Here is a 25,575-nt window from a genome sequence, read left to right as displayed (position 1 = left end):
TGTTCAAAGATTTGCCTTCGGACCTTTAGGAAGCGAGGAGGCACAATTCCTAGTCATCCTCTGCCAGCTCTGAGGCTTTGGAGGGAACAAGGGCTTGGAATTTCAACCCTAAGAGCAGCTGCCCAGCCCACCCCTCTTTCTCCTCAGCAGAGCTTTGGGCTGCCCTGATAGTGTCCCACTGACATCAGTGACTTGACTGGCGGTCCCATGTCCAGCAAGAGCAGACATCTCCCTGATGCCCTACCTCCCCTCCCACTTTATGATAACCTGCATCTTTGGGGGTTCTTACAGGATTTGTGGGGAGTTTCCAGTTTGGTTTGGTTTGGTTTGTGGTAGTGGTGCCTCAATTGGTGTTTTTCTGGGGTTGATTTTTGGGGAAGGGAACCTGTAGCTTACGCTAGTTCATTGTCTTAATAGATCCAGAGTTCCAGTGTATCTTTTGTTGTCTTTTTATTTTCAATCTTTCTATGTGATATTTTAGGTGTCCGTCCTGTAAACAGAAATTTACAATTAAACCCAATCTGTTAAGTTCTGTTTGGTGGTAGTGGTTTTGTCGCTAACATCCAGTCTGAAAACTAATGCCTATGAAGTGGTCACATTGTTAATGCTGATTTTTTCCCTCCCTTCCTGCTGTCTGGTTGATTGAAATCCTTTAATTTTTTTAAAGGATTTAAATTTTTTTTTAAAGGATTTAATAATTTTTTTAAAGGATTTAATTTTTTTAAAGGATTTAAAAAATTAAAAAAAAATTTTTTTTTAATTTTTTTTTCCCTTGTCTGGTTTAGATGTTCTACATTCTAGTTCTGAATTTTTAATGGCTTTCTCAATATTTGTAAGATGAATGCCTGACTTTCTAAAATGAGTATTTCTACCATCGTCCTGTGGAAAGACTAGGTTACAGTCATCACCCCATCCCCCTCTTTTATGTTACAGGTCAGTATTTTCATTCCATCTCTTTATTCTCTCCCCAAGTAGTACTCCCTGGGAATTTCCTAGGCCAGGTTCCATTGGAGGATTCGTGTGGGAGAAGCTAGCAGCGACCAGATCTGCCATCTCCCTCCCCACCTTAACTGGCGTTTTCCTTTGAGGAACCACCTCTGTCACATCCCTGGGCTGGTCAGATTGCGTCCCCCTCGTGTGCTCCTGGAGCCTCTCCGCATGCCTGTGTAGATGTTTGTCAGACTCTGTGTTCATCATGGGCACACTTTAAGGGGCATCCCAGTTCCTGTGGTGGAGACTAGGGATAGGATGATGGGTAAGTTGACATTGGTGGTTTTGAAAGGCTGAAGTTTATGCTGCTTTCCCAAATAAGAGTATGGTACTTAGTATTTCCAAAAAGTACCACGTTTAAAAGTGCCTCGTGCTTTTAAGAGAACGAGCTTGGAATTTCTTGAGATAAGGCAGGGATAAAGTGGTGTGCACTGGTCGCTCCTGAAAACAGCCAAGTTTATGGTTTCTGTGGTTTCTCTACTGCTGCCCCTTAATCACTGATGGGACACACAGATTATGGGTAGCGAGACAGGAACTGTTTTCGTCTGAGGCTATTGAAACTCGTGTGTTTTGTTTCTACCTAACAGAATCAGAATGAACAACTTCTGAGGCATTGACTACTCCCAGATCATGTAGCTCCCTTCAGACGTTTTAATATCTGTGCTGTGTTAGAGGTAAGAGTGTGACAAAACGGAAGTTATACGTCTAGCCTCATGAACTTGCAAGCGGGTTGGGGACAAAAGGCTGAGTGCTGCCCAGTGGCTGAAAGCACAGAAGTCGTCAACAACCCCCATAGAGAGCCCCAGGTTTCAGAGGGAGAGGATTCTAGGCTCCTAGGATCCACTAGGGGCATTACCTGGGGAAAAGCTTCAACTACTCCAACAGGATGGCACTCTCTTTTTTTTTTTTTTTTTTTTGAGACGGAGTTTTGCTCTGCCGCCCAGGCTGGGGTGCAGTGGCCGGATCTCAGCTCACTGCAAGCTCCGCCTCCCAGGTTTACGCCATTCTCCTGCCTCAGCCTCCCGAGTAGCTGGGACTACAGGCGCCTGCCACCTCACCCGGCTACTTTTTTGTATTTTTTAGTAGAGACGGGGTTTCACCGTGTTAGCCAGGATGGTCTCGATCTCCTGACCTCGTGATCCGCCCGTCTCGGCCTCCCAAAGTGCTGGGATTACAGGCTTGAGCCACCGCGCCCGGCCGGCACTCTCTTTTAATGCTTTAACCAACTAATAAATGCCAAGAAAAATCATGATTGGCCTGTAATCCCAGCACTTTGGGAGGCCGAGGCGGGTGGATCACCTGAGGTCAGGAGTTCAAGACCAGCCTGGCCAACATGGTGAAACCCCATCTCTACTAAAAATGCAAAAATTAGCCGGGTGTGGTGGTGCATGCCTATAATCCCAGCTACTGGGGAGGCTGAGGCAGGAGAACTGCTTGAATCCAGGAGGTAGAGCTTGCAGTGAGCTGAGATCACGCCACTGCACTCCAGCCCGGGCAACAGAGCAAGACTCTTTGTCTCAAAAAAAAAAGAAAGAAAAAATAATGATTGCCAGTGTTTCCAGGATATTCAGCTTCCCATTTAAGAGCAAAACTCCAGCTAAAAAAAAAAAAAAAAAAAAAAAAAATATATATATATATATATATATATATATATATATATCCTTCAGTGGGTTGTAGCTGAGATAAAAAAGATGGAGAAAAGAGGCCCAGAGGAAGAGGGAAGCCTCCCTTTTTTACTACAAAGCCAGTAAGTGGTCGGGTCCTGTGGTTCCTTCCTGAATCCTTTGAAGCTCTTCCTGATGCACCAACCTCACCAAGGCCTTATTGCCTCCCACCCAGCTATTCTGTGCAGTCTGGCCTATACCCAGCGCCATTGTTCTGTTGCCCAAGCTGCCAATGGCTTCCACTGTATGCAGACCAACTGTTTTTCATCTGGCCATTCTCTGGAGTGCCCTCCGCTCCACAGAGCCTGTCTGCTGTGGCTGTGTTTGGGCTGCAACACTGCCCCCCACCTCCACCCGTCAGCTGAGCGAACCTGTGCCCTTAGCTTAGAAGACACACCTTGGCAGATTCAAGTCCTCCCTTTTCTGAACTTACTTCTTTCATCCTCACTCAGGATGGGACATGTGCTGGCTCCTATTCATGTGGCATTGACTATGCGCTTCTAGGCCAGATGTTCTAAAGGGAGGCCCAGGACCAGCACATCAGCATCTCCTGGGAACCTGTTAGAAGGGCAAATTCTTATGTCCTCCCCCTTCCCCAGACCTACTGAATTAGAAACCCAGCAACCTGTTTGAAGAAGCCTCTTGTGCTGAGGTTGGAGACACTGCTGCAGAGCGAGCAGGCTCTGCCGGGCCTGAGTTCTCCTCTGTCAGCATCTGTGTAGATTAAGTTACTTCATCTCACTATGCCTCAGCTCTCGATCTGTAAAAACAGCCACTGCTGCCCTCCTGCAGCAGGGTTTTGTGCCCAGGGCCTTGGAGGGAGCATGAGCTCAGTGGTGCTTCTCTCCTCCCTGCCTTGGAGTGCTAGGCTGTGCACCAGCCCTCCCAAGCCACATGCCCAGCAAAGTGCTCTCTGAACTAGGTACAGTCAACCCACTGGGAGGCATGTGGCCAACCTCTACTATTTGGGAACCCCAAAGGGAAGATGAGTGGTCAAAATTTCTAAAGCCACAGCCTGGACTTTAGGACATTCTGTGTCCCCCCAGCTTGCTCACAGGTGGACATGATCATTTTTGTGTTAACAAAAGATATGGGAAGAAGGGACATCAACCCTCCTCCCTTAAAGCCAGCAGGGATACTGGGGTGGTGCACTCGCACCACCAGTGGCAGGCAGGGCCCAGCACCACTGCTTACATGTGCTGATGCCAGGCCTAAAACTTCCTTGCCAGAGCCATGACCTCAGAGGGCTGCCCAGGGGGTGGGAGCTGTGCATAGGTCCGAGATGTAGCGTGAAACAGCACAGCCAGCAGACAGAGTGCACAATTAAATACCATGTTTAATCATCCCACAACGGACAGTAGTGCAGTAGTAGAAATTGTAGTGTCTCTTTAAAAAGTTGCTCCCTCAAAGTTTCCATTCCCCAATACCCAGATAACCACGGTGGAACAGGGCGAGGGCCAGAGGGACTCAGGAAGTCTTGGTTCCAAGGAGCTGAAAGTCTTTCCAAGTCAAAGTTGCCTTTTGAGCAGCCAAGAGCCCAATGAGTTGATGCATATGCGCTCACTCTAACACGCACACATGCAAGGGACACAGAAAACACACAGATGGAGGGACAGAGAGGGGAGCACGGTGGGGCCGTCGCACACACGCGCTGTCATGCCACAACATTCCAGTCCATCTGGGGCTGTCTCCTCTGGGGACAGGGAGTGGTGGCCTGAGCCCCAAAGCAGCAGGTGCCGGTCAGATGGAGAGGGAGGCTGTCTGTCCAGCCTGGCTGCTCTGACAAGGGCCCTGGCAGCAAGAGAGGCCACCCACCATCCCTGACACAGTCAATCCTCCCTTAATCTTGGGCCGGGTGGGAGAAGGGAGTGGGGCTCCAGTGTTAAGGGGGGCCAGATATCATTTCTATGCTACCATCTCAGCATCTGTGGTGAGGGGAGGGGTGCCACTTCCTCTTTGCCCAGCGAAAGGGCGTACTGTACCCCAGAAAAGGAAACACCATGCCCACAGTGCTTGCTTTTGCACTCAGGTGTGCGGGCAGCGCAGCAGGCCCTGCCCTGCAGCACTCCGGGCACAGTGACCTGCCCACCAGGTTGCTGCAGAGGCCAGGAGCTGGCTGGGTCTGCCCTCGGGGGAGGGGAGGAGTTCGCAAAAAAAAGGCCCTGAGGTGAGGATATCTGGGGGCCCACCAGACAGGTTTAAAGAGGAAACCTCTTCATTCACAGCTTTGTTCAGGGGTTCCTGGAGGACGTCTCTGGATTCAAGTTCCAGGGGTTCTGGTTGGGGCTGTCAGGGCGAAATGACCAGCAGAGGCTGGGACAGCAGCTGCGCGCAGACTCGGGAGGTAGGAGGACTGGCCAGGCCGTGTGCTGGGCCCTGCCCTGAGGAGACAGACCAGGTGGCTACAGGATCTCCTCCCGCGGGCTCCTGGCCTTCAGAGGGGTCTGCCCGTTGGGTACAGAGCCATTCTGACCATGCAGGAGTTTGCCCTTCTCTCGGTCTGGCCACGTGAAGATGGCGTCGTCGCTGTCCAGCTCTGACTCGGAGTGCATCAGGCTGCTACTTAGCACCAGGCCTTTCTGTTTGATGCCTACAGGGAAAACAAGGAACCCAGCGTCAGAAGACTGGCCTCCAGGCTGGAGCCACCCCCACACCTTACCCCAGCCTGAGGAGCCAAGGAAGAGGGCAAGTCACAGGCTCCTCTCCAGGCTGGGAGGTGCAGATGGAAGGAAGCTTCCCTAGTCCTTCTCCCGGGCCCAACTGGCTGGAACAGTCCACTAAGGGGTGTCACAGAGTATGGATGAGAGCACACCTGGGGTCTCCTGCTGGTTCTTCATCTCCAGTATCCATGAGCTTTGGTTCAGGCCACCTAGTGATACTCTCTCTTCTTTACCTTTCAAATTTGGAATATTTTATCATCTCCCTCTGTGGATGGAGTGACATGGTAGGCAAGAAAGCACAAAGAACTCAGGATCTGGAGAATGAGCTTTTAGCTGTGTCCTAGCTCAGCAGGGCGGCTGAGTCCTGGCACAGCAGGAGTACAGTTGCAGTCCATGGAGACATTTGCTCTGTGGGCTCTTGTCTGCTCTGGCTTCACGGATGCTAGGGTGGCAGAGCAGGTGCATGCTTGGAGAGGTCTCCTGCTGGGAGAGCATGACTGAAATGGGGACTCTCAGAAGCTGTCCCAAGCAGCCAAACCCACCAGAACACAAAAAGCAAGAACTGTAGGAAACACCTGGGGCTGAAGAAGACACTTGCGATTCTGCAAGCCACGGTAGTCCCTTCACTACTTATCCCTACAGATGTAGAGACACCACAGACATGAAATGTGGTCGGATAAGAAGAGCTCCAACAGCAAGATGGCTGCCCTCTGGCTGGTGCAAAAACTCCAGAGAAAGCAAACAGCAGGCTGAGACAGTAGGACTAGAAGTGGGAGCTGCCAACAGGTGGCACCCCCTCAGCAGTGTTCTGGGTCCTGGGAATGCCCACGCCCAGGAGCTAACCTCCCCCCTTTCTAAAAAAGGTAACCAGTCTGGTGAGGTGTGTTTGACCCAGGCAGCACCACAATCTCATCATCCAATAACCATTCTCCCTACTCCAGGGAGAATGATCCAGATCTCCCTCCCATATTGAAAGTGTCCTGAGAGGACTCCCAGCCATTCAGCCCTTCCTAGCCACACATGACTTAAGGCTGGGAGTGCCCTGAGCTCTCCAGGCTGAGGGCATCCAGACCCTGATGTGCCTGTCATTCAGGACCACATGCGCCTGAGGACCTTGCCCATGTGCAGCTGTGCCTGTGCCACGTGCTCTGGGGCTTGGGCAGGGAGCTTCCTCCCCCGCGTCAGTGTCAGGGTTACAGTTCTGGGTCTTGACTGCACAGCCACCTCTCCTACTGAGTCTTCGGGCAGCGGAGCAGCAGGGCCACAGAAGAACACTGACAGCCAGGGCATCTCCAGTGTGGTAGGGACAGTGGAAAGGGCCCAGAGAAGGGCCCAGGTCCTCCAAAGGCCCTGCCTCGCCCCTTGAAATACCCACCCATTCACAGTTGCCTCCTTCCCAAAGCCCCTCTGGCTATAGCAGTGAGGACAGGAGCCTAGGTTCAACCTAATATACTTCAATAGAAAGTTTTAGAAAAAAAGTCAATAGAATAACAAAAAACAAAAACAAAACAAAACAAAGCCATAGCTGCTGAATGTAAAGGGGGCCTCCTGAGGGGGCAGCCCTACACTTACCCAGGTGGGACTGCTCTCCTTCCTCAGTTACTGCTCATCCTCAGCCTAAGCTCTCTCCCGGCAAACTGTCCGTCCAGGCTCCCGCGCACACACATCCTCTTTCCCCGCCACACGCCCACTCAATTTACCCTTCTTCCAGTTAAACTTCAGTTCCATACCTGACACCATATGGTCTTGAATCCCATTCTCCTCGTCGTCCTAGTGACTCGACTCTAGGCTGGACCTGCTAACCCACTGAGCTCAGAACAAGAACCAGTGCTTCTGGCCTGCTCAGACCCACACCGAACCTGAGCGGGCTCTCCCAGCTCCCTTCGGTAGACATTGCCCACAAGAGACCAGCCCTGCTGCCCTCACCTGGTCGCACATTGTTGGTTCTGGTCACCTAGATGCCACTGGAACACCCTGTGGCTCTCCCCTCTCCCTAAGATGTCCGCTGTGCTGAGCTCAGGCTCCCATCCAGTCTCGCCTCTGCAGCACAGCCCTTCTCCGGGCCATTACCCCGTGTTTCTCCCCTCCTGCCTCAGACGAGGCATCTGAACTCCATGGCTCCCTTTCTCTCCTCTCTCCCCTTCTCCCTCCTTCCTCCTCAGTCAGGAAGCACCTCTCCAACGCGCCACGCCTCTACCTGCCTTCGACATCACCACCCGCAGATCTGCCCATGAGCCCCTCTCTGGGGAAGAGGAGGCCCTTGCCCTCTGCCTGCCATCCTGCTTCTCTAGCTTTCACTGCTCAGCTTCTAAAAGGATTTTTAAATATTCAGGGCCTTCATCTCCTCACTTCACTTCCTAAATCGCCTGCGCTTCCACTTCCACTGTCACTGCCCACTCTACTGCAGTTCTCTGATGGGCCAGGAGCTCCTCTGGTGCTATCATCGATTCTGATTCTTTGGCCTCTGCAGCAGCAAACACCGATGGCTGTCCCCTAATGAATCCTCTCCTCCCTCCTCGGGCTCCTCAACCCTAGGCCTCTTCTTTTGTCCCTCGACGTTCCCCCATAAGGGATGTGACCCTTTGTGGTGCTGATCCTCGCCAGCAGGTGGGAGATTCCTATTTCTACAGTTCCAGGTCTGACTCTTCTGCTGAGTTCCATTTAATTCATCTTCTCTTACCCAGTCACTGCATCAGAGGTTCTATTCTGTCAACAGCACTATCATTCTCCATCTCTCAGGTTGGAAGTCAGCCCTGACCTTGCCAGGCCTAGCTATAATCCACTGACATCACGCTGTGTGAACCACTGTCAGCTCCTCCTTGGACCAAAAATCTCCTTGCTGGTCTCCCCACTTGTAGCCACTCCCCTTCAATTATTACATGCCGTCACCAGACTGATTTTCCTAAACCAGCACATTCAAGACTCTGCTTCCCAGCATCACCAGGATAAATGTTTAACTCTGCAGGCTGACAGTGAAACTTTCACAATTTGGGACTTGTCAATCTTTCATTCTCATTTCCTCGACTCCACTCATAACCGTCTTGAACCAAACACTTGATCTCCTCCAACATTTCTTCTCCAGTCTCTCCCATCTCAGGGATACCACCACCACCCGACCCACAGGGGCTCACTGCTGAAGCTATGAGCCATCCTTCCTTTCTCCCTTCTCCCACACCCCTCGGCCAACAGACCGCTAACCTCATCAAGTCTCCTCAAAAATGTATCTAGAATCTATCTGCCTCTCAACCCCAAGGACATTCTAACTTCCTTTCAGCCAGCCTTTCCCTCTCCAACCCCTGCATCTGTCAGCCACCGTTTTCTTTTTCTTTTTTTTATTTTTAGACAGAGTCTCACTTTATTGCCCAGGTTGGAGTGATCTTGGCTCACGGAAACCTCCACACCCCCGGGTTCTAGCGATTCTCCTGCCTTAGCCTCTCGAGTGGCTGGGATTACAGGCGCCCACCACCACGCCCAGCTCACCGTTGTCTTTTAAAATAGAAATCAAGATGGGTGCCATGGCTCACACCTGTAATCCCAGCACTTTGGGAGGCCAAGGCAGGCAGATTACGTAAGCCCAGGAGTTCAAGAACAGCCTAGGCAACATGACGAAATCCTGTCTCTACCAAAAATACAAAAAAAAGCTGGGGATGGTGGCGCACGCTGTGGTCCCAGCTACTTGGGAAGCTGAGGTGGAAGGATCACCTGAGCCCTGGAGGCCAAGAATGCAGTGGGCCTTGATCGCACCACTGCACTCCTGCCTGGGTGATAAGAGTGAGACTCTCTCTCAAATAATAATAAATGTAAACCAAATCCCACCATTCACCCCCTTAAAAAGCTATCAGTGGCCCCCCAGTGTGCTCAAGAGGAGCCCTCAGCAGGGCCCCTCCTCATCCATTGAGCCTTGGGTCGCTCACCCCTTACTCCGTGGGAGGGTGAACCTGTCCAGCATGTCACCACCTTCTACCTCCTCAAATGCTCTCTGCTCCTTCCAGCAGCTGGGTCTGCACCAGTTTTGTTCCTTTGCCTGGAATGCTACTTCCTGCAGCTTTATCTGGCTAGCTCCCACTTATCCAGGTCTCGGCTTAAGTGTTTTTCTTCATAAAGGCCTTTTATGAGCATATTTTATGTATTTGTGAGTTTGCTTAATGTCTGTCTGACATAAGCTACACAAGAGTGGAGTCTGTCCATTTGATTCACCACAATATAAGCAGTGTCTGGCACAGGGCCTGGCACACAGTGGTCCTGCTCCATATCAACAGATGAATGAGACACAGCCCCTGCCCTCAGGGATTTCACTGATGGGTGGGGAGACAGGCAAACGTAACTCATCATGAGGCAGCAAGAGAAACGCTGACCTAGGTATGTGGAGAAAGGGGAGCACAACCTGAGGAGGTTAAGGGAGGGATAAGAAAGAGCTTTCTAGGGCTGGGTACGGCGGTGCATCCCTGTAGTCCTAGCTGCTTTGGGAGGCTGAAGCAGGAGGACCACCTGAGCCCAGGAGTTGGAGGTTGCAGTGAGCTATGACTATACCACTGCACTCCAGCCTGGGTGACAGAGCAAGACCTTGTCTCCACATTTTAAAAAAAGAAAGAGATTACTGGATGAACCAGCAGAACTTGTTTAGAAAAGAGGGAGATCAGCAAAGAGATTCTAGAAAAACAAACTGATGTAAGCTCACAAAGGCCACATCTACCAGATCAAAAGTTCTAGCTTTTTGTGCTAGAAATAGAAAGTCACTGAAGAATGCCAAGGGGTGAAAAACATGATCAGAGTAACATGATAAAAAACCTCGGCTGCGGCGTGAGGGGTGGGTTTTGCACATTTCACCTCCAGGCCCTCATTCTCAATGTTCCTGGGTGAAATACTCCGCCTACCCTCACTGCTCTAGTTTCCTGGGCTCATTTCAAGCCCCACCACCACCAGCCTCCACCTTGGCAGTGCTGGGGATCGAGCTGCTTGGTGCGGGGTCCAGACTGCTGCGAGCCTGTTCTCTTCTGCTGCTGTGTCTTTTCTCCCTCACTAGACTGAGGGCACAGCCTGTGTCTGATGACTGTCTGTACCCCCACGCCTCTCCCTAACACAAAGCTTTATGCATGGAAGGTGTTTAAGAAATGCTTTACATAAAAATAGTTCTATTTGCAGAGTGTTTAGGAATCGCTTTATAGAGAGTCCGGCTCTCATAAACCAATGATACCTGTCCCATGGCATCCGTGATGAGCGAAACCCTCGCCAGGTGACCCAGCCCAGCCGAGGAAGGCAGCAGAAGAGAAGAGGCTCGCAGATTACCTGCCCTAATCTCCCAGTGCCATAGGTCAAAGTCATCTTAGTATTTGTGCAGGGAAAACGCCCTCCTATCTACCCTAAGACACTGACAGAAGCTGTGGACTTGCCAAATAATAAAGATAGGAAGACAGGAGAACAAAGCTGGCTGAAAGGTGGTCAGCTGGCAGACACGGGCCTAGGTCTCATCTCCGCCCATAAAGGACAGACTGGTCAGCAGTAAGACACAAGTCCAAGGTCCCTGACCCTGACTACCTGGGACAGTTGGGAAAGCGGAACCCCAGGTGGGAAACACGAGGAGAATGCCCAGGCAAAGGAAAACAAGAGGCCCAGCCCCCGCGCCAAGCGGAAGTAGCACGCAAAGTGGGTCCTGGAGGCATTCTGCCCCGTGCATCTCAGGGCAAATCTGACCCTCAGTCTTCATCAGGCAAAAGGGAACAAAATGCTTTGCAAGCACAGTGAACTGTTAGTGATACACTCAGGAGGGGCTAGTGACAGCAGCCTTCCACAGGAGAGTGCACAGACCTAGCAGCTCCGGCGCCCAGGGCCTCTACCTGCTCGCGAGGTTGGCTTCAGCTCCAGGCTTTCCTGATCCGTGGCATCCAGGATCTTGTACTTGCTTTTCCTCTTGGGTTTTCCTTTTTGCCTAAAAAACACAACCCCCACCCCTGCTCAGGAAAGAGGTTCTCTGGGAGGATGAGGATGAGAGTCAGATGTGCATGCGGGGCCCTGTCTTGGTGGGGCACCTACTGGGAGGGGTGTCCTCTCCTCACTTCTCAGCCAGGAAAGGTGGCAACTGTGATTTGTTCCTCAAATGTTCCTCATCGATTCTGGAGAAGGGCAAGGGAGCTATGCCCACCTTGGCATGGACTCGCCATCCCACAGGGGCAATGAAGGACAGATTGGTTAAAAACATAAAGAAAACAAAATCCTCTGCTTGAAGGGTGTGGGAGGAGAGAGGCATTACACTAACAAAGTTGGTAATGGTGGTTGTCTTAGACTGGTGGGAATTTTTTAACATTTCTTTAGTTCTAAGTTTTAGAAGAGGTTATACTGCAAGTTGAATCTCAGCTCTGTCACTATTAACTGGTCCTCAGACAGTGATGTACCTTTCCTGAGCCTAAGTTTTTTTATCTGTAAAATGGGAAAAGGTTATGTGTATTAAAAACGGTATTACCTATAAAAATATTATGGCACACAGTATACACAGAAATAGTATTATTAATAATGAAAACATAAATGTAACCATTCCATCTTAGAAGACTCAATAGGAAGACTCAAATGAAAAAACACAGGACGCTTGAGCCTGGCTAGCCTAAGTGCATACCTGTGTGGAAACACGCACACTCATGAATCCCAACTAGAAAGGAAGGCAGAATTAAAAACGCGCGGGCTATGCTGGTGAGGCTACGCTGGGGTGCATTAAAGAAAACACACCTTACAGATGTGATCCAGGTCTCTACCTCGGCCCTCACACTCACCTCCCCACCTTGCCCTGCTCCCGCCCAGCCATGTTTCCCAGGTTCCAGATCACGGCAGTGGCTGCCACTCACTGAAGGAGTGTGCCTCCGCCCTCAGAAGAGTCTCAGGGTGAGGAAAGCTGCCTATGCATGCCTTAGCTGGGTCAGAACTCTCTGACGCTGACTGAGGACCCAGCCCAGTCCTTCCACGTGGAAGGTGCCAAATACCTCTCTGAGGAACGAATGTATGACAAGAAGCCCGAATGAATTTCAAAGGAAAATCCATCTTACCTCTTACAACAACAGATCACAGTCCAAGACAGGATTCCCAAGGCAACAACAATGACAAAGGTAGCAATGATAACATATAACACGCTCCACTCTGCCAAGAAAATCAAAACGGTGAGGGCTGTGGAGGGAGAGGCTGGGAGGGAGGTCTGGGCTGCTCCCAGCTTGGGCAGGTGTGGCTTCACTCTGGAGACAAGAATGCCCCAGGGCTCCCCAGGAAGGTGAGACCTTGGAGTTAAGGGCAGCTGAAGCTTTAAACCTTTTGAAATGTCCCTGCTTTCCAGTCCCTGCTCCACGCAAGCCCTGAGACCCTGCAGCAGTGGTGCAGGCTGAAAAGAGCTTTAAGAGGGAAACGAGGGCTTCCATTAGGCTACAGCATGGAGGCACTCCAAAAGACAGGAGGCTTTTCAGCTAGTGGGATTTAGGCTGTAACTGGCATTTGATCTGAGTTAAGCCTGGTCCTTCTTACACGACTGCTTCAGGGCTTTCCTCTAACCTTGAGCAAGTGTGGAGGAAGGAAGTAAAAGTCCTCTGCAAACAGAAAATACACAAAGTTCTTCTCCTTGCCTGCTCATCTGCTTCAGAAACACCAACACCCACCCACTCAGCGAAGAACCACATTCAGTGCCAAACAGGCTGGCACTGTGCCACATAGAAAACTCACCACAGTTGCTGTCTCCATCCCTCAGCTGCACCTTGATGAAATTCTCCATCCAAAAAGGGTCACAGATACAGCGTTTGGTGAACGAGTCACAGTGGCCATGGTCAGAACAGTTCAGCTGACATGCTGAGAGTGGCAGCAAAGGGAAAAAAGTCAACAAGAGTCAGCCAGGGGTGACAAGCAGCACCTAGAGCCCATGAGAGCACCAAAGCACCCCAGATTAATGCTGTGTGGTGAAATGTCCCCGAGACCCACCTTGGGCATGGTGCCTGCCTTTCTCATCTCGACTGGACAGAACTAGAGCAGTCAGGAGGGCCACTACAAAGACACTTCCAGTCTGTTTTCACTTGTTGTTTGTCTATATCAGCAATTCTTAATCTTTTATGTCCCACACATCCCCTTCTCAGAATTGCAAAAATAAAATACATATAGTACTTCAAAGGGAAGCAATAATTATATTAAACATATTTTTGAAATATTTAAGAAGACGGGTGGGGCATGGTAGCTCATGCCTATAATCCCAGCACTTTGGGAGGCTGAGGCGGGCAGATCACTTGAGGTCAGGAGTTCGAGACCAACCTGGGCAATATGGTGAAACCCCGTCTCTATAAAAATTAGCTGGGCGTGGTGGCGCATGCCTGTAATCCCAGCTATTTGGGAGGCTGAGGCAGGAAATCACTTGAACCTAGGAGGCGGAGGTTGCAGTGAGCTGAGATTGCACCACTGCACTGCAGCCTGGGTGACAGAGCAAGACTCCGTCTCAAAATAAACAAATAAATAAGCATTAAATAACAAGAGCTAGAAGTGGGTTTAAACACTATCATAATTTCAAAGTAGTGATAAGTAAAAATGACATCATGTAACGTGATAGGAAATTATTTGTGATTTCTGTTGCCTCAAAGCCACAGGTTCTGTTGATACTACTGTAGTTTATTGCCTACATTTATCATTAAAGGAAACAGTGAGTTTCAGTTAGAGGTTAGTGAAAACAAAGATGTGATTTTTCCCCACTCAAGCTCACAGCCTTCTGAACTCGATCTCAGGGGTCCATGGGCCCCAAGTTACGAATCCCCAGTGATGAATCAGGACTCTTTCATGATAATGGTAGTGCAAGAAAACGATTATCTCCATCTTCCCAGAGAAAAGGAGACGAAGGCCAAGGACAGAAAGGACCAACAGGTGAGCTGCAGGCACTGGGTAGGCTCTTGCTCCCAACTTCCCAGAATTACTCACTGACAGTGTTGATTTCCAGGGCTCTGAATATCAAAAAGTCTGCCTTTTGTTTCCGCAGCTCACTCTTGAGCATCGCTGCCACCTCATGGCCTTTGAAGATCTGGTGGGGAGGCTCGTTTTGAACAAAAAATACCATTTTGGTGCTGCAGAGACATGCAACAGTACTAATGAGCTGAGGCGATCCACACCTGCAGCAACAGCTACCATCTCCTAAGTACCTTCTGTTTGCGACAGACACTGTGCTAAGTATTACATGCATTCTGTCACTACAAGCCAGTGAGAAAGGTGTTATCAGGCTCATCTCCATTTTACAGAGAACAACACTGGGGCTCTATAAGAGGGGTTAAGTAACTTGCCCAAGGTCACACAGTTGATTATGGCAGAGCCGGATCCCAATCCTGTTATGTCTGACTACAAAGTCTGTTCTTTTTAAAATGCCCTAAGCTGCCCCAGCTAACAAAAGAACCCATTCCTCCAGCAAGACCTATACCCTCCATTTAACTGGAGGATGAGACAAATGGGGATCTGGTATAGCTACATCCCTGCTGTCTGCCTTTTTCCAGCTAAGACTGCTGGGTTTGTGACTGGTTTACTTGAAAGACAAACCACAATGCTTTGTTAATGTAAATTGTTGGACAGCATCAAAGCTTATCCATAGGTCACAACATAGCCAAAACAATTACGATGACAACTATGAAATTATACTACTCCATGCCCAGAATCTGTTTGCTGACTGTCAATTTCTAAGATAGGCCACATGTGAACTCACATCTGGGTAGTACCAAGGCTGTTCTATGCTTTAGCCTTAATTTTTAGTAGCCTGCCTCTTGAGCTCCATGTGAGTTTTACAATTAGAACCTTCTAAATCAGTGGGTCACACTGGTTTACAGGTGTGACCAAGATATTGATCCCCTCAGCATGCAGTGTGGCTGGGTGGGACCTGGGCATCCTTGAGGCCCTGGACCAGTTGCTTCCAGTACAAGCAGCCTTCTCTGTTTATCCCAAGATGCCCTATAAATGGTATAATTTTCTAGGCATGCATGACATAAAAGTCTGAGAAGTGCTGCCGCAGACTTTCTAAAAGCTTGCTGCACAGTGGCATCAACAATGGGGCATTATCAATTCCGGAAACAAACAAACAAAAAAACCTTTGCCAGAAAGGATGTGTGGTTCATTGCCCATTATCTTCTCCCAGTTAACTAATTCATGCTTACAGTTTCAATTTCGGTCTATATATCAATAACCCTCAGATCTTTATCTCTTTTCCCCACATCTCTCCTGAGTGACCAGTCTATATCTGCAAATACTTGTGTGAATATCTACCCCAGAGCTTCAACAGATGCCTCAAATTCAACAAGTCTCAAAATCAACTCCTAACCATTAAACACTATGTGTTAGGGACTATACAAACATTAACTTATTTAATCCTCATAACAATCCTATAAATAGGTACTAGTATTTTCACAGATAGTAAAACAGGTTCAGAGAGGTGAAGTAACTTTCCCACTGTCACAGAGCTAACACTAGTGGGGCAGGGGTCAGAAGCTGGGTCTAATATAAGGGCCATATTCTTTCCCACTGTAAAATACTATTTTCTTCCGATCACATGTTCTTCCTGAATTCCTTAACTAAGTCAGTCCAGTCCAAGCCAGAAGCTCAGCGAAACCCAGAAGCTTCTCTCTTGTTCATGCCCCATATGCAGTGCTGGTGAATCTGAGCAACCCTGTCAACAGCGCTCTTACCAGCACTCTTGCTAACATCTTTCCACTGCTTGCCAGCCAATTCCCACCAACTTGGATCAATCAAGCAGCCATGTGCCCTGTTCCTACTCCCAGGCTGCTGAGTATACTCATCCCTAATCATGCTGTCTCTGACCTAGTGAGCCCTGACTGTAGATTAAATTCACCTGGGGTGCTTTTCCATTCCAGGTACCCAGGCCCCACTCCAGACCATCATCTGAACTATCATCTCTGGGGCTAAGGCTTGGGCAGGGTATGTTCAGACAACCTCCACAAGATTCTACTGTGTGGCTGGAGTTGGGAACCACTGGCTGGAGTTGGGAACCACTGCTCTCACCTCATGTTTCCAACTCGGCTGGTCCCCCAGATCTGCCTCCATTTATTACCCATCTCCTATCTCCACTATCTCCTTTTCATCTCGGTCTACACAAATGCTCACAAATTTCCTATTTTAAAAAGATGTTCATGTTCCACAAGGACTACAACGAAAAAAATTTTTTAAAAGATATTCTTTCAATCCTACCGCCCATATTATTTTCAGCACCAACTTCCTCAAAAAGGTGTTATACTGACCATCTCTGTATCCTCTAACCATGAAATCTGTCCTCTGCCCCCAACATCCAAGTAAAACGCTCTCACTATAGTTGTGCTGATTTACTAATCACAAACCCATAGGCCTATTTTGTGTTCTCACCACACCTCCACCCCTGTAGCATCAGAATCCTTTCGGAGCACCCCTTCTGCCAGATCACCCCTTAACTTCCAGCAGACCACTCTCATTCGGTTTTCCTCCCACCTAATTGCTGTTTCTTAGTTTCTTTTGCTACCTCTTCTTTCATAATGATGCCCTTCAGAGTTGTGTCCTCATCCATCTTAGATCTCTCCTAGTGAGACTCACCCCTTCTCGTGGCTTTGGCTCCTGCCTGTATGCAGTAACTCCTATCTCGGGCTCTTCCTTCCACAAGTTCCAGCCTTTACTTGTGGCTAGCTGACGGAACATCTCCTGACGCAGCCCATAAGACACCCCAAATTCAATCATCCAAACTGGTTCCACCTGCTTCCCAATCTGACCTGAACCATCTATCCAGACATCCAAACCAAAAGCCTCACATTGATATCTCACTCACCTTCATTCCTAAAGGGCCAAGTCCTGTTGAATTACCACTGAATTTCTTTTAATTTCTTCTCCTCTTCTTCTACTATCTTAATTCAGGTTTTATTACCTTTTTACTGGACTAGTCCAGAAGCTTCCTGATTGGTCTCCCAGCCTTTGATCTCTCCCTGTTTTAGTCTAGCTTCCACACTACTGATCTTTCTTTAAAAAAAAATCAAATTATGGAATTTCCTTGCTTTTAAAAACAAAACAAAAACTTCACACACATAAAACAAACCAGCTTGGATCTGCCTACCCAAACTATTAAAACTAAAATCCTCAGCTTGCATATAACTGTTCTCAGTCTCCACTGCCAGTCTTGTCTTCTACCACATCCTGGGGCCACTAAGCTTGAACCAAGTGACTTCTTCTGGAAGAAACTGTACACTTTTCATACCATAGGGCCATTGCTCAATGCTGTTCCCCTGTTCTGAATCTCCTCCCCATCCTCCCACACCTGGTCAATACAAGTTTCCTTTTCCTTTTTTTTTTTTTTTTTTTCTTGAGACAGTCTCACTCTGTCTTCCAGACTGGTGTACAGTGGTGTGACCAGAGCTCACTGCAGCCTCAAACTCCTGGGCTCAAGTAATTCTTCTGCCTCAGCTTCCCAAATAGCTTGGACTACAGGCTCACCACACTGCACCTGGCTAATTTTTAAATATTCTGTAGAAGTGGGGTCTCGTTATATTGCCCAGGTTGAAGCTTTCCTCCTTCTAGAAAAATCTTTGGATTACCCCTGCCCCAACTCTCCTAGAAGAACTCATTGTCCTTGCCACAGTGTTCCACAGTGCCACTTGTTGTATCAAACCCACCCTGTACTAATGTTCCATATTTACTAATCTCCTCTCTTAGACTGTGGTTGTCAAAATAGTGGACCTCCTACACCCTGGAGCCCTGCTGAAGTGTCTAGTACAGCACATGTCATCTGCACCAGAAGACAGAAGTCTATTGAAGAAAAGGCATCATGAGTGTTTCTGGTCAGAAAGCCCACCCTCCTCTATCTAGCCACACTATTTCTCAGCTCATTCAAGAAGTCCGGGGTCCCCTGGTCTTTCCTTTGCTCCCCCCATTCATTGCCCAGCTACCTCTGCTCCGTGTACGGCTGAATCTTTTGCACAATGATGTCGGAATCCAGCACCCCCAGGAGGACCCCAATCTGGCGGATGAACATCCCCTTCAGCCTCTCAGTTAGCTGACTGACGTTGATATCCAAGATGATCTCCACCAGGTTGTTTTTCCTGGGATCTGGAAAGCATGTGGATCAGTCATGGCTTTAGAAGTAGGAGAGTAAACACAGACCTGCCACTGTGCATTTGCTTTGGCACAGGAGAGAAAGGAGTGAGAGCATTCAGATGTCCTTCAGATGGAAAGGGACAATAGTGAATTCCTGATCGGGCAATCTGGGGCTGGCTTAGAAAGCTTCTAAAGCACTCCTGGTCTCTATACCATCCTGAGAATTCCCACACATGTGCTGGGGACAAGGCTGAAGCAGTGATGCAGTGAGGGGTGGAGAGTAATGATGGAATTGGGGAAGAGAGAAACACTTAAACATTTGTTTTAAAAGCCTCTGTGCAACTGGCGGTGCTGAGCAATCCAGGCCAAGTGGGGGTATCAAGCAATCTCTCCTGACTCACATCTGATTTTCAGTGCCTCGCTGTATTTTTTGCACAACAATGGGAGGAAAAGTGTCCATCTCAACAATCTCCTCAATAATGGGAATGCATCTGTCCCTCCAGGTTTAAATACAGTTAACAAAAGAAAATCCAGTCAGCCAAGACACAAGGATTTCCTTAGAGCCACATCACAGCTGCACTATCTTTGTATAACTCTAAAACGGTGAGGCTATCATGTTTTACTTTTGAATATGTCCTAAAGATGTTCTACATTTGGAATTTCAAACTGATTGTTTGGAATGCCTTATTTACATACTTGAATGCACCACTTGTCTGTTCTGATGTATAATTTGCATAATTAGTAGACTATCTGTGATCTGACTTCAAACACAGAAGAGATTTCAGTGTCTCAGCTACTGTCCTTCCTAGAGGCAGGACAAGGACTGGAAGACCTCCCAAGATCCCTTCCTGTCTAAAACATCCATATATGAGGTTGGCCTAGATAATAAAGAGTAGGTTTAAAGTTAACATCATTTCATCAGAAGCTCTGGAATTTATAAAGCTCTATCCCACCTCCACACTCAGTGCCTCCCTATCACCAAATTAACCTCAAAGCAAAACAAAAACAAGGTTCTATTTAAGAAGAAAATTTTTATTTCTGCAAAGCTGAAAAATGTAAAGAGCACTATTACTTTACCTTCCCTGGATTGTCACATAAGGCCTGAGGCTCAACTTATAAAAATAAATTGTTTTCTGCATCTGGATGCTGATGAGACATCATGACTCAAGCTATTCTCATGCTCAGATTCCCAAGCACCCTGAGCCCTCTCTCATCAGTCACGAGGAGAGGAGAAAGTGCTGGACTAGGAGCACAAAGGCCTGGCTCTGACACAACTGCTGTGTGACACTGAGCAAGTCCTGCCCTCTCTGAGTTTGTTTCTCCATCTGAGATGAATAGGGGGAGGTCTGTATTTCTGCATGGGTGGGAGGTATTGTTGGAACAGACGGTCTCTATGGATTTTTCAGCTTGGGGTTTCTAGATTATTTTTAAAGCCGGACATGCCATCTGGCTCTGTCCATGATGGGGGAAGGGGGTCTCAGGATAGAGGCCTTGATCGCCTGATTCAGTAATTCTACTCAGCCTCATCACTAAATGAACTCACCAGGTTTCACCTCCACAGTGGTCCGGTCTGTGTCACTCTCACCCTTTGCATCGGTCACTTTCAGGTGAAACGTGTAGGTCCCCTCGACCAGGTTCGAAAGAAAAAGGATAGGGTGATGGTCAGAATGATTTAACACCTCCTGTAGGGTTGAACAACATGGCTATGTTACAGAACAAAATGCCATTCCTTTCCCGGAGTCAGTTGCTGCTTTCCCCATAACTAGGCCCTTCAGGGCTGAACTGTTTCAACCTTGGGCAGTTCCTGATCTGGAACAGCATTGCAGCCTACAGCTGCTAGGATCAGGGGAGGGAAACCCATTCTGTGCTATACTAGCTTACAGAATGACCCTAAGCAAGTCACTTAACCTCCCTGGATTTCAGAGAACAATCTGGGTTTGATATAAGGGGCCACTTGATTAAAGCATATACTAGAATGCGTGGCTCCTCCTCCCCACTCCTGTGTAGCTCTCCAGCTCCTAGCGCACTTACCCCTGCTGCTGGGCTCCCCTCATCTCGAGTCCAGAGGTAGCTGACTATTCCCTTGTCATCTGAAGACTTAGAGCCATCCAGCTCTGCTGTGCTCGTGGGTAAGGTAATCACCACATTCCCAGTTATCTTGGCTATAGGTGGTTTGTTTATTTCTAATCAAAGAGAAATCATTGAAATAATGTGACATTCTGGAAAAGAAGAAATGTTTCTTCATCATGCTTATGGGGAAATTAAAACATCAAGAGTGTCTTAACTGGAGAACCTTTTTAAGTGCCTGTCCCTGCCACCAACCAACAATGTAGATGAAAGTTACCAGCGCTGCAGTCCTGAGGTTCCAGTCCTACCCAGAGAAATGTTCTCCTAACACTGTACAACAGAGGGGGCGAATGTGCTTTCCTCCCGTAGTCTCCCAGCAGCCTTTCCAAATGGAATCCATTTCTCTGCTTTGGAGGTATGCCATGATCAGAAATAATGGCCCAAACTGGCTTAAAACCTTGGAGTTTAGGTTTCACCTAGTTGATCTTGCAAATTCTCCTTCACAATATCTTAAAATGTTATTCTCTGAATATCTTTTTGGACCCCTTCCTTGGAACTTCACAGGAGAAAACAAAGAGCTCCCTCTCTTATGTGGAGCCCCACATGAAGCTTTGTATATTCAGATGTCTATGCAGTATTTACTCAGCTTGATATCTTGTGTCTGGAGGTCTGCATATCTGATGGTTTTTCCTGCTATCAACTTAGGGCCCTCTTCCACAGCCCTCACTGGTCACCGTGCCTGTAAACTAGAGCAAGGCCTCTGGCTGGCCTCAGTTCAAAGGCTCAGGGCAAGCATAGTGAGCTGCAGCGCAGCCGTCATTCTCAGGCCTGACAGTAGGTGTCACTGTAGCTAACAGGAGTCACGGCCGAGGTCTCAGCAATGCAGGGGCAAAATAAAAATGCAAAGAATAGAACCCTTAATTCTTTCCCTATTCAACTGAGAAAGAAAGTAAGGAGGGAAGGAGGGAGGATTGAAAAGAAAGTAAGGGGAGGGGAGGGAAGGGAAGATATAAGCAGGAGGAGGGAGGGAAGTTAAAATTCACCTTACAGTCCAATTAAAGGCTGTTTTAGAAAAGAAAATAACAGGTGCCCTCACCCCAACCCTCTTCCCCACCTCTTGCTGTCTCTAATCAATTTCTGCACCCAAACATGACAGGACAAATTCTTCAGCTATCTGACCCAAAGAGGCTGCTACACAAACTGGAGGCAGAGAGGTACCTTCTTTGACAATGACATTCACAGAGCTCTGGCTCTGCAGGTTCCTCTCATCTTTGACAGTCAAGGTGAACACATATGTCCCCACTTGCAGCCCAGTGACAGTGGCAACACTGCTGTTAGCATTCTCGAGCTGCACCCCATCAGGTCCCCTGCAAAAAGAAACCAGAGGGTGGAGTCGTACCTGTCTGCTGCTGTCCCGTCCCTAACTTAGCAAGAAGAGACGACTGCCTCAGCAAAGACACGAACTGTTGTTATCCAGACCTTGACAAGACATGTTTAACAATATTTCAATTGGACAAAGTATCATTTGGCCTCAAAATACAGGCTGCCTGCTGGTCAGAAAATTCAAATAGCTTTCAAACACCTCTAGCCTTATCCTTTATATGAACTTCTAGAACACTTGAACTCTTTACCGTTCTAGTTTGTAAAAGGAAGAAAGTTCTCTGAGTAAGTCTCTGATCAAAAGAATGATTTAAGAGTGATGTTTGTAAAAAGCATTTCTGGCCCAGCAGTTGGTTTGGCTCTTGCCAGCAAGGAAGCAAAATACATTTCTTAATCACTGCCCAAATCCCTCCTGATGAAAAGTCAAGGAAAGGAAATGGGGCAAGACTGCAGAGGAACTCTCAGGACAAAACCATCTTGTTCATAGCAACTCTATAAGCAAAGTTCCCTCCAGCTCCTGGACAAGGGCCATCAAGCACCCAGGACACCCCATATCCCTTCTTCCCCCTTGTCACCTCAAAGAGTTGCCTGCAGCAGCCAAGGGAGCTCTGTGCCACACAGCCAGAGAGCCCTCTGCTCAAGGATCAAAATGCCCCAGAGCTTTCTTGAAAACTACAGGACAGCCAGAGAAATCTGCAGACATCCAGGATTTACTTTGTTTTGCCTTTTAAAGTTATAGCCTCTGATCCTGGTAGCTCCCCCTGAAGCACAGTGTCCTTCAAGAAGCTTTGCTAAGCATTATCTCTGCTGTAAACACTAATAAAACTCAGCTAAAAGGTCTATCAGCCATATCTTCAATAAACAATTATAATTAAAAACACCCTGGGCTGGGTAAGATTATGTTCTACAAAAGATAAAAACAAGAGCTGAGGGAAATAATTTCTAGATTCCAACTCAGCAATATAAAAAGCAAGTCATTTGTATAGTCAAATTAAAGCTCTTTTCCACTCATCTCCAATACCTTTGTCAAACAAACAAATAAACAAACAATCAAACAAACAAATAGACACAAAACCAAAAAACCCAGGCTGTCCTATGGTTGCTACCTTTGGAAACAGAGAATACTTTTAACTCTTAGAATATTTTGCTACTTGTGGGATCCTGCATATAATTTCAATTGCATTAGTTATGGTTTAATGGAGCTGAAAGAAACTATAGGAACTAAGAATGGTTCAGTTAGGTAATTTCAGTGTAATTAGAATTATTTTGATTACTGCCTTTGGCCTCTGGTTAATTTAATTGGTAAATGGTGTCTTCAAGAAAACAATAACAGAGTAATGCTTTCATTTTATAGATGTATTTTCAATTTCTCTTAATAGCTGTTCTGCCCCATCCCCCGTGCCAGCCTTACCCAGTTAATTCTGAGCAACAGTATTTTTCTGCTCCATTACCCCTTCCATCCTGCCTCTCAAGTGTAATTAAACTCTGCATTTTAGCAGATGGATTGTACCTGCAAAAGCACCAGGATCACACAGTACTACCTGGAGACTAGCTGATGGCAAGCATTCTTCTTTTCTTACAAAAATTATTTATAATATCATTTTCTTGGAGTTGAAGTTTGGAATTGCAAACATTTCTTCCTCAGTCACCCCACTGGATAAGCCAATAAGAGCAATTCAACTCATAATAGCAAATGAAACCTTGCTCTTCCAAGGTCCAGAGGCTTTGCAAAAATAAGGATTTTGTGTCAATACTCACTGTGTTTTTTCCCAGAGATAAGAGATAATTTTCTGATCATCTGAGCTCTTGCTGCCATCCAGGGTTGTGCTATCCACAGGAAGGGTCAGCTCTTTATCTGGGCCTGCATCTGCCTGAGGAGGCTTGTTGTTTTCTGGAAGACAAAGAGTTAGAGGTCAAAAGCAGCCAGTCCAGGTGGGAAAGGAGAGGAACCAATTGGGACATATGTTCTGGAAGCCATGGACTCTGCCTCTCAGGCCACAGAACTGTCAGATACTGTGGGAGATGTGGTTACTGTAGGGAGCACACAATAAAGAATATAAGACTGAAACATATCAAGCAATTCTGACAGAAACATAGTAGAACATAATGAAGTTATAACGCCATACTAAATTTGAACTCTAATGCTAAGGGAGTTCAAATGAAAGGATTTGAGTGACAAGACAGGACTGTCCTGAGGAAGTGAGTTTTAAGCAGGCCCTCAGAGGATGTGGTATTGGGTTTTGGTGCAAAAGTAATTGCCATTGAAGTGAATGGCAAAAACCGCAATTACTTTTGTACCAACCATAGGATTTGGGATGGCATAAACTCTATCTCCTAGGTCTCCTTGAAGGTACCAACAACTAGCCAAGGAAAGGGCACAAGCTGAGGCTGGGAACTATCCTTCATCTCTAGCTATGAAGAAAGCACAAGGGGAAGAGAAACTAGAAGTCACCAGAGGCTCTATGGATCGGTGCCTTCTGCTTCTATCCTCATACACCTCAGAACTCAACCCTCTTTTCTCCCAAGGTTAAATGGACCCACCAATAGAAGAGCCTGAACCACAAGGCTGGAGCTTACCAGGCTGCACAATAACAGTCACTTGAGCAGTGGCCTGCTGTCCTATTGTGTCAGTCACTGTGAGTTGGTAAGTGTAGTCTCCTTCTTGCATTGCAGAGAGCTGTAAGGCTGGTGTTCTAACACCCTACAAATACAAATACAGAAGTGGAAAAGTAGACTCCCAGAATCACAACATCACACAATAATTCCTACTCTGGTAAAAACGATTCAGTTTTCTAAACCTAAGACCTAAGATGGTACTGGGCTGTTACGTCCCAGTTCAGCACATGAGTGAATGTGGAGTCAGATATCATGAGGCACCTTGCTAAGGGTTTCCCTCTTCAAGGAAACAACGCTCTCTGACACAGCAGCGTTTCAAATAAAGCCAGAACTCTCAGCAGAGAGGTATCGGGAAATGTGCAGAGATTACCAAGGCCAGTCTCTGCGACTCAAACCAGAAAGAATACTGTGAACATACAATAAATGACCCAGATTTTAAAACACTGTTTAAAAAGATCCTCTTCCTACTGAGGCTGCACAGTGCTCCTGACAAAGCTGTCTCAGTGAAACACGGCAGCAGCTCAAGATGCTATAGAACACCATACTGTCTCCTTCAGGTCTGTACAGGTTCTGCAACAACCTAACACAACATTTAGACAAAAGCCAGGCAAAACGGAGGCTTTAAGTGAGGTCTTCAATCTAGAAATATAGAACCTTGAGTATCGGGACATTGTAAATAATTTTGGGCAAACTTCCAATGCAGGAACTTCCTGTGGAGCAGTGGGCAAAAACTAGTAGCCCACGGGCTGAATCCAGCTTGCAAACATTTTGTTTGGCCTGTAGTGTCTTTCATGTTGGAAATTTTCACATGAAGGTCTCAATTTCTTTCTTCTCTTGAAAAGCTGGGCTATCAAGCAATGTTGGGACCATCCCTCCATGTGGCAACAACCAGCTGGACCTGAAGAGCAGATGACTCCTTTAGTCAGGGCTTAAGCTCTCCAGTTCAGCACAGCCACCATCCAGTTTTCTTTCTTCATGTTACCTGCCTGGTGACAGATCTAGTCTCTCTTCTTAAGCATCTATAGAGGAAAATACTCACCATCTAGTCAATCTACTCTAACTTGTTACAGAGCTCACTAAGATTTACACCCTTGTAGCTTCTAAATAGTTTGAAGATGACTACTCTCTGGAGTCATCCAGAACAACTAACA

General features: G+C 47.5%; 1 protein-coding gene across 33 annotated transcripts in view; it reads right to left on the bottom strand.

Moving 5' to 3' along the window:
• Positions 1 to 3,970: 3,970 nt before the first annotated feature.
• KIAA0319L (KIAA0319 like) overlaps positions 3,971 to 25,575 on the bottom strand; it is a 128,175-nt gene continuing 106,570 nt past the window's right edge. For 8 of the 33 annotated variants that reach the window (XM_065525240.1, XM_074012513.1, XM_005544003.4 and 5 more), the window contains 11 exons: positions 24,386 to 24,509; positions 23,567 to 23,699; positions 21,647 to 21,795; positions 20,393 to 20,544; positions 19,905 to 20,043; positions 18,214 to 18,373; positions 14,237 to 14,379; positions 13,007 to 13,129; positions 12,346 to 12,436; positions 11,149 to 11,240; positions 3,971 to 5,244 (listed from right to left, as the gene is read on the bottom strand). In XM_065525240.1, coding sequence (XP_065381312.1) covers positions 5,057 to 5,244; positions 11,149 to 11,240; positions 12,346 to 12,436; positions 13,007 to 13,129; positions 14,237 to 14,379; positions 18,214 to 18,373; positions 19,905 to 20,043; positions 20,393 to 20,544; positions 21,647 to 21,795; positions 23,567 to 23,699; positions 24,386 to 24,509 — 1,494 coding nt within the window. In that variant the 3' untranslated portion in view covers positions 3,971 to 5,056. Of the gene's footprint in view, positions 5,245 to 11,148; positions 11,241 to 11,344; positions 12,437 to 13,006; positions 13,130 to 14,236; positions 14,380 to 18,213; positions 18,374 to 19,904; positions 20,044 to 20,392; positions 20,545 to 21,646; positions 21,796 to 23,566; positions 23,700 to 24,385; positions 25,323 to 25,575 lie in introns of all 33 variants that reach the window. The other 25 variants (XM_074012520.1, XM_074012477.1, XM_074012516.1 and 22 more) reach the window with 9 other exon arrangements.

Source organism: Macaca fascicularis, chromosome 1 (genome assembly GCF_037993035.2).
Source record: "Macaca fascicularis isolate 582-1 chromosome 1, T2T-MFA8v1.1".
In the NCBI taxonomy this organism is placed as follows: domain Eukaryota; kingdom Metazoa; phylum Chordata; class Mammalia; order Primates; family Cercopithecidae; genus Macaca; species Macaca fascicularis.
Note: the sequence above shows the minus strand (reverse complement) of the source record. Positions and strands in the feature narration are given on the sequence as shown.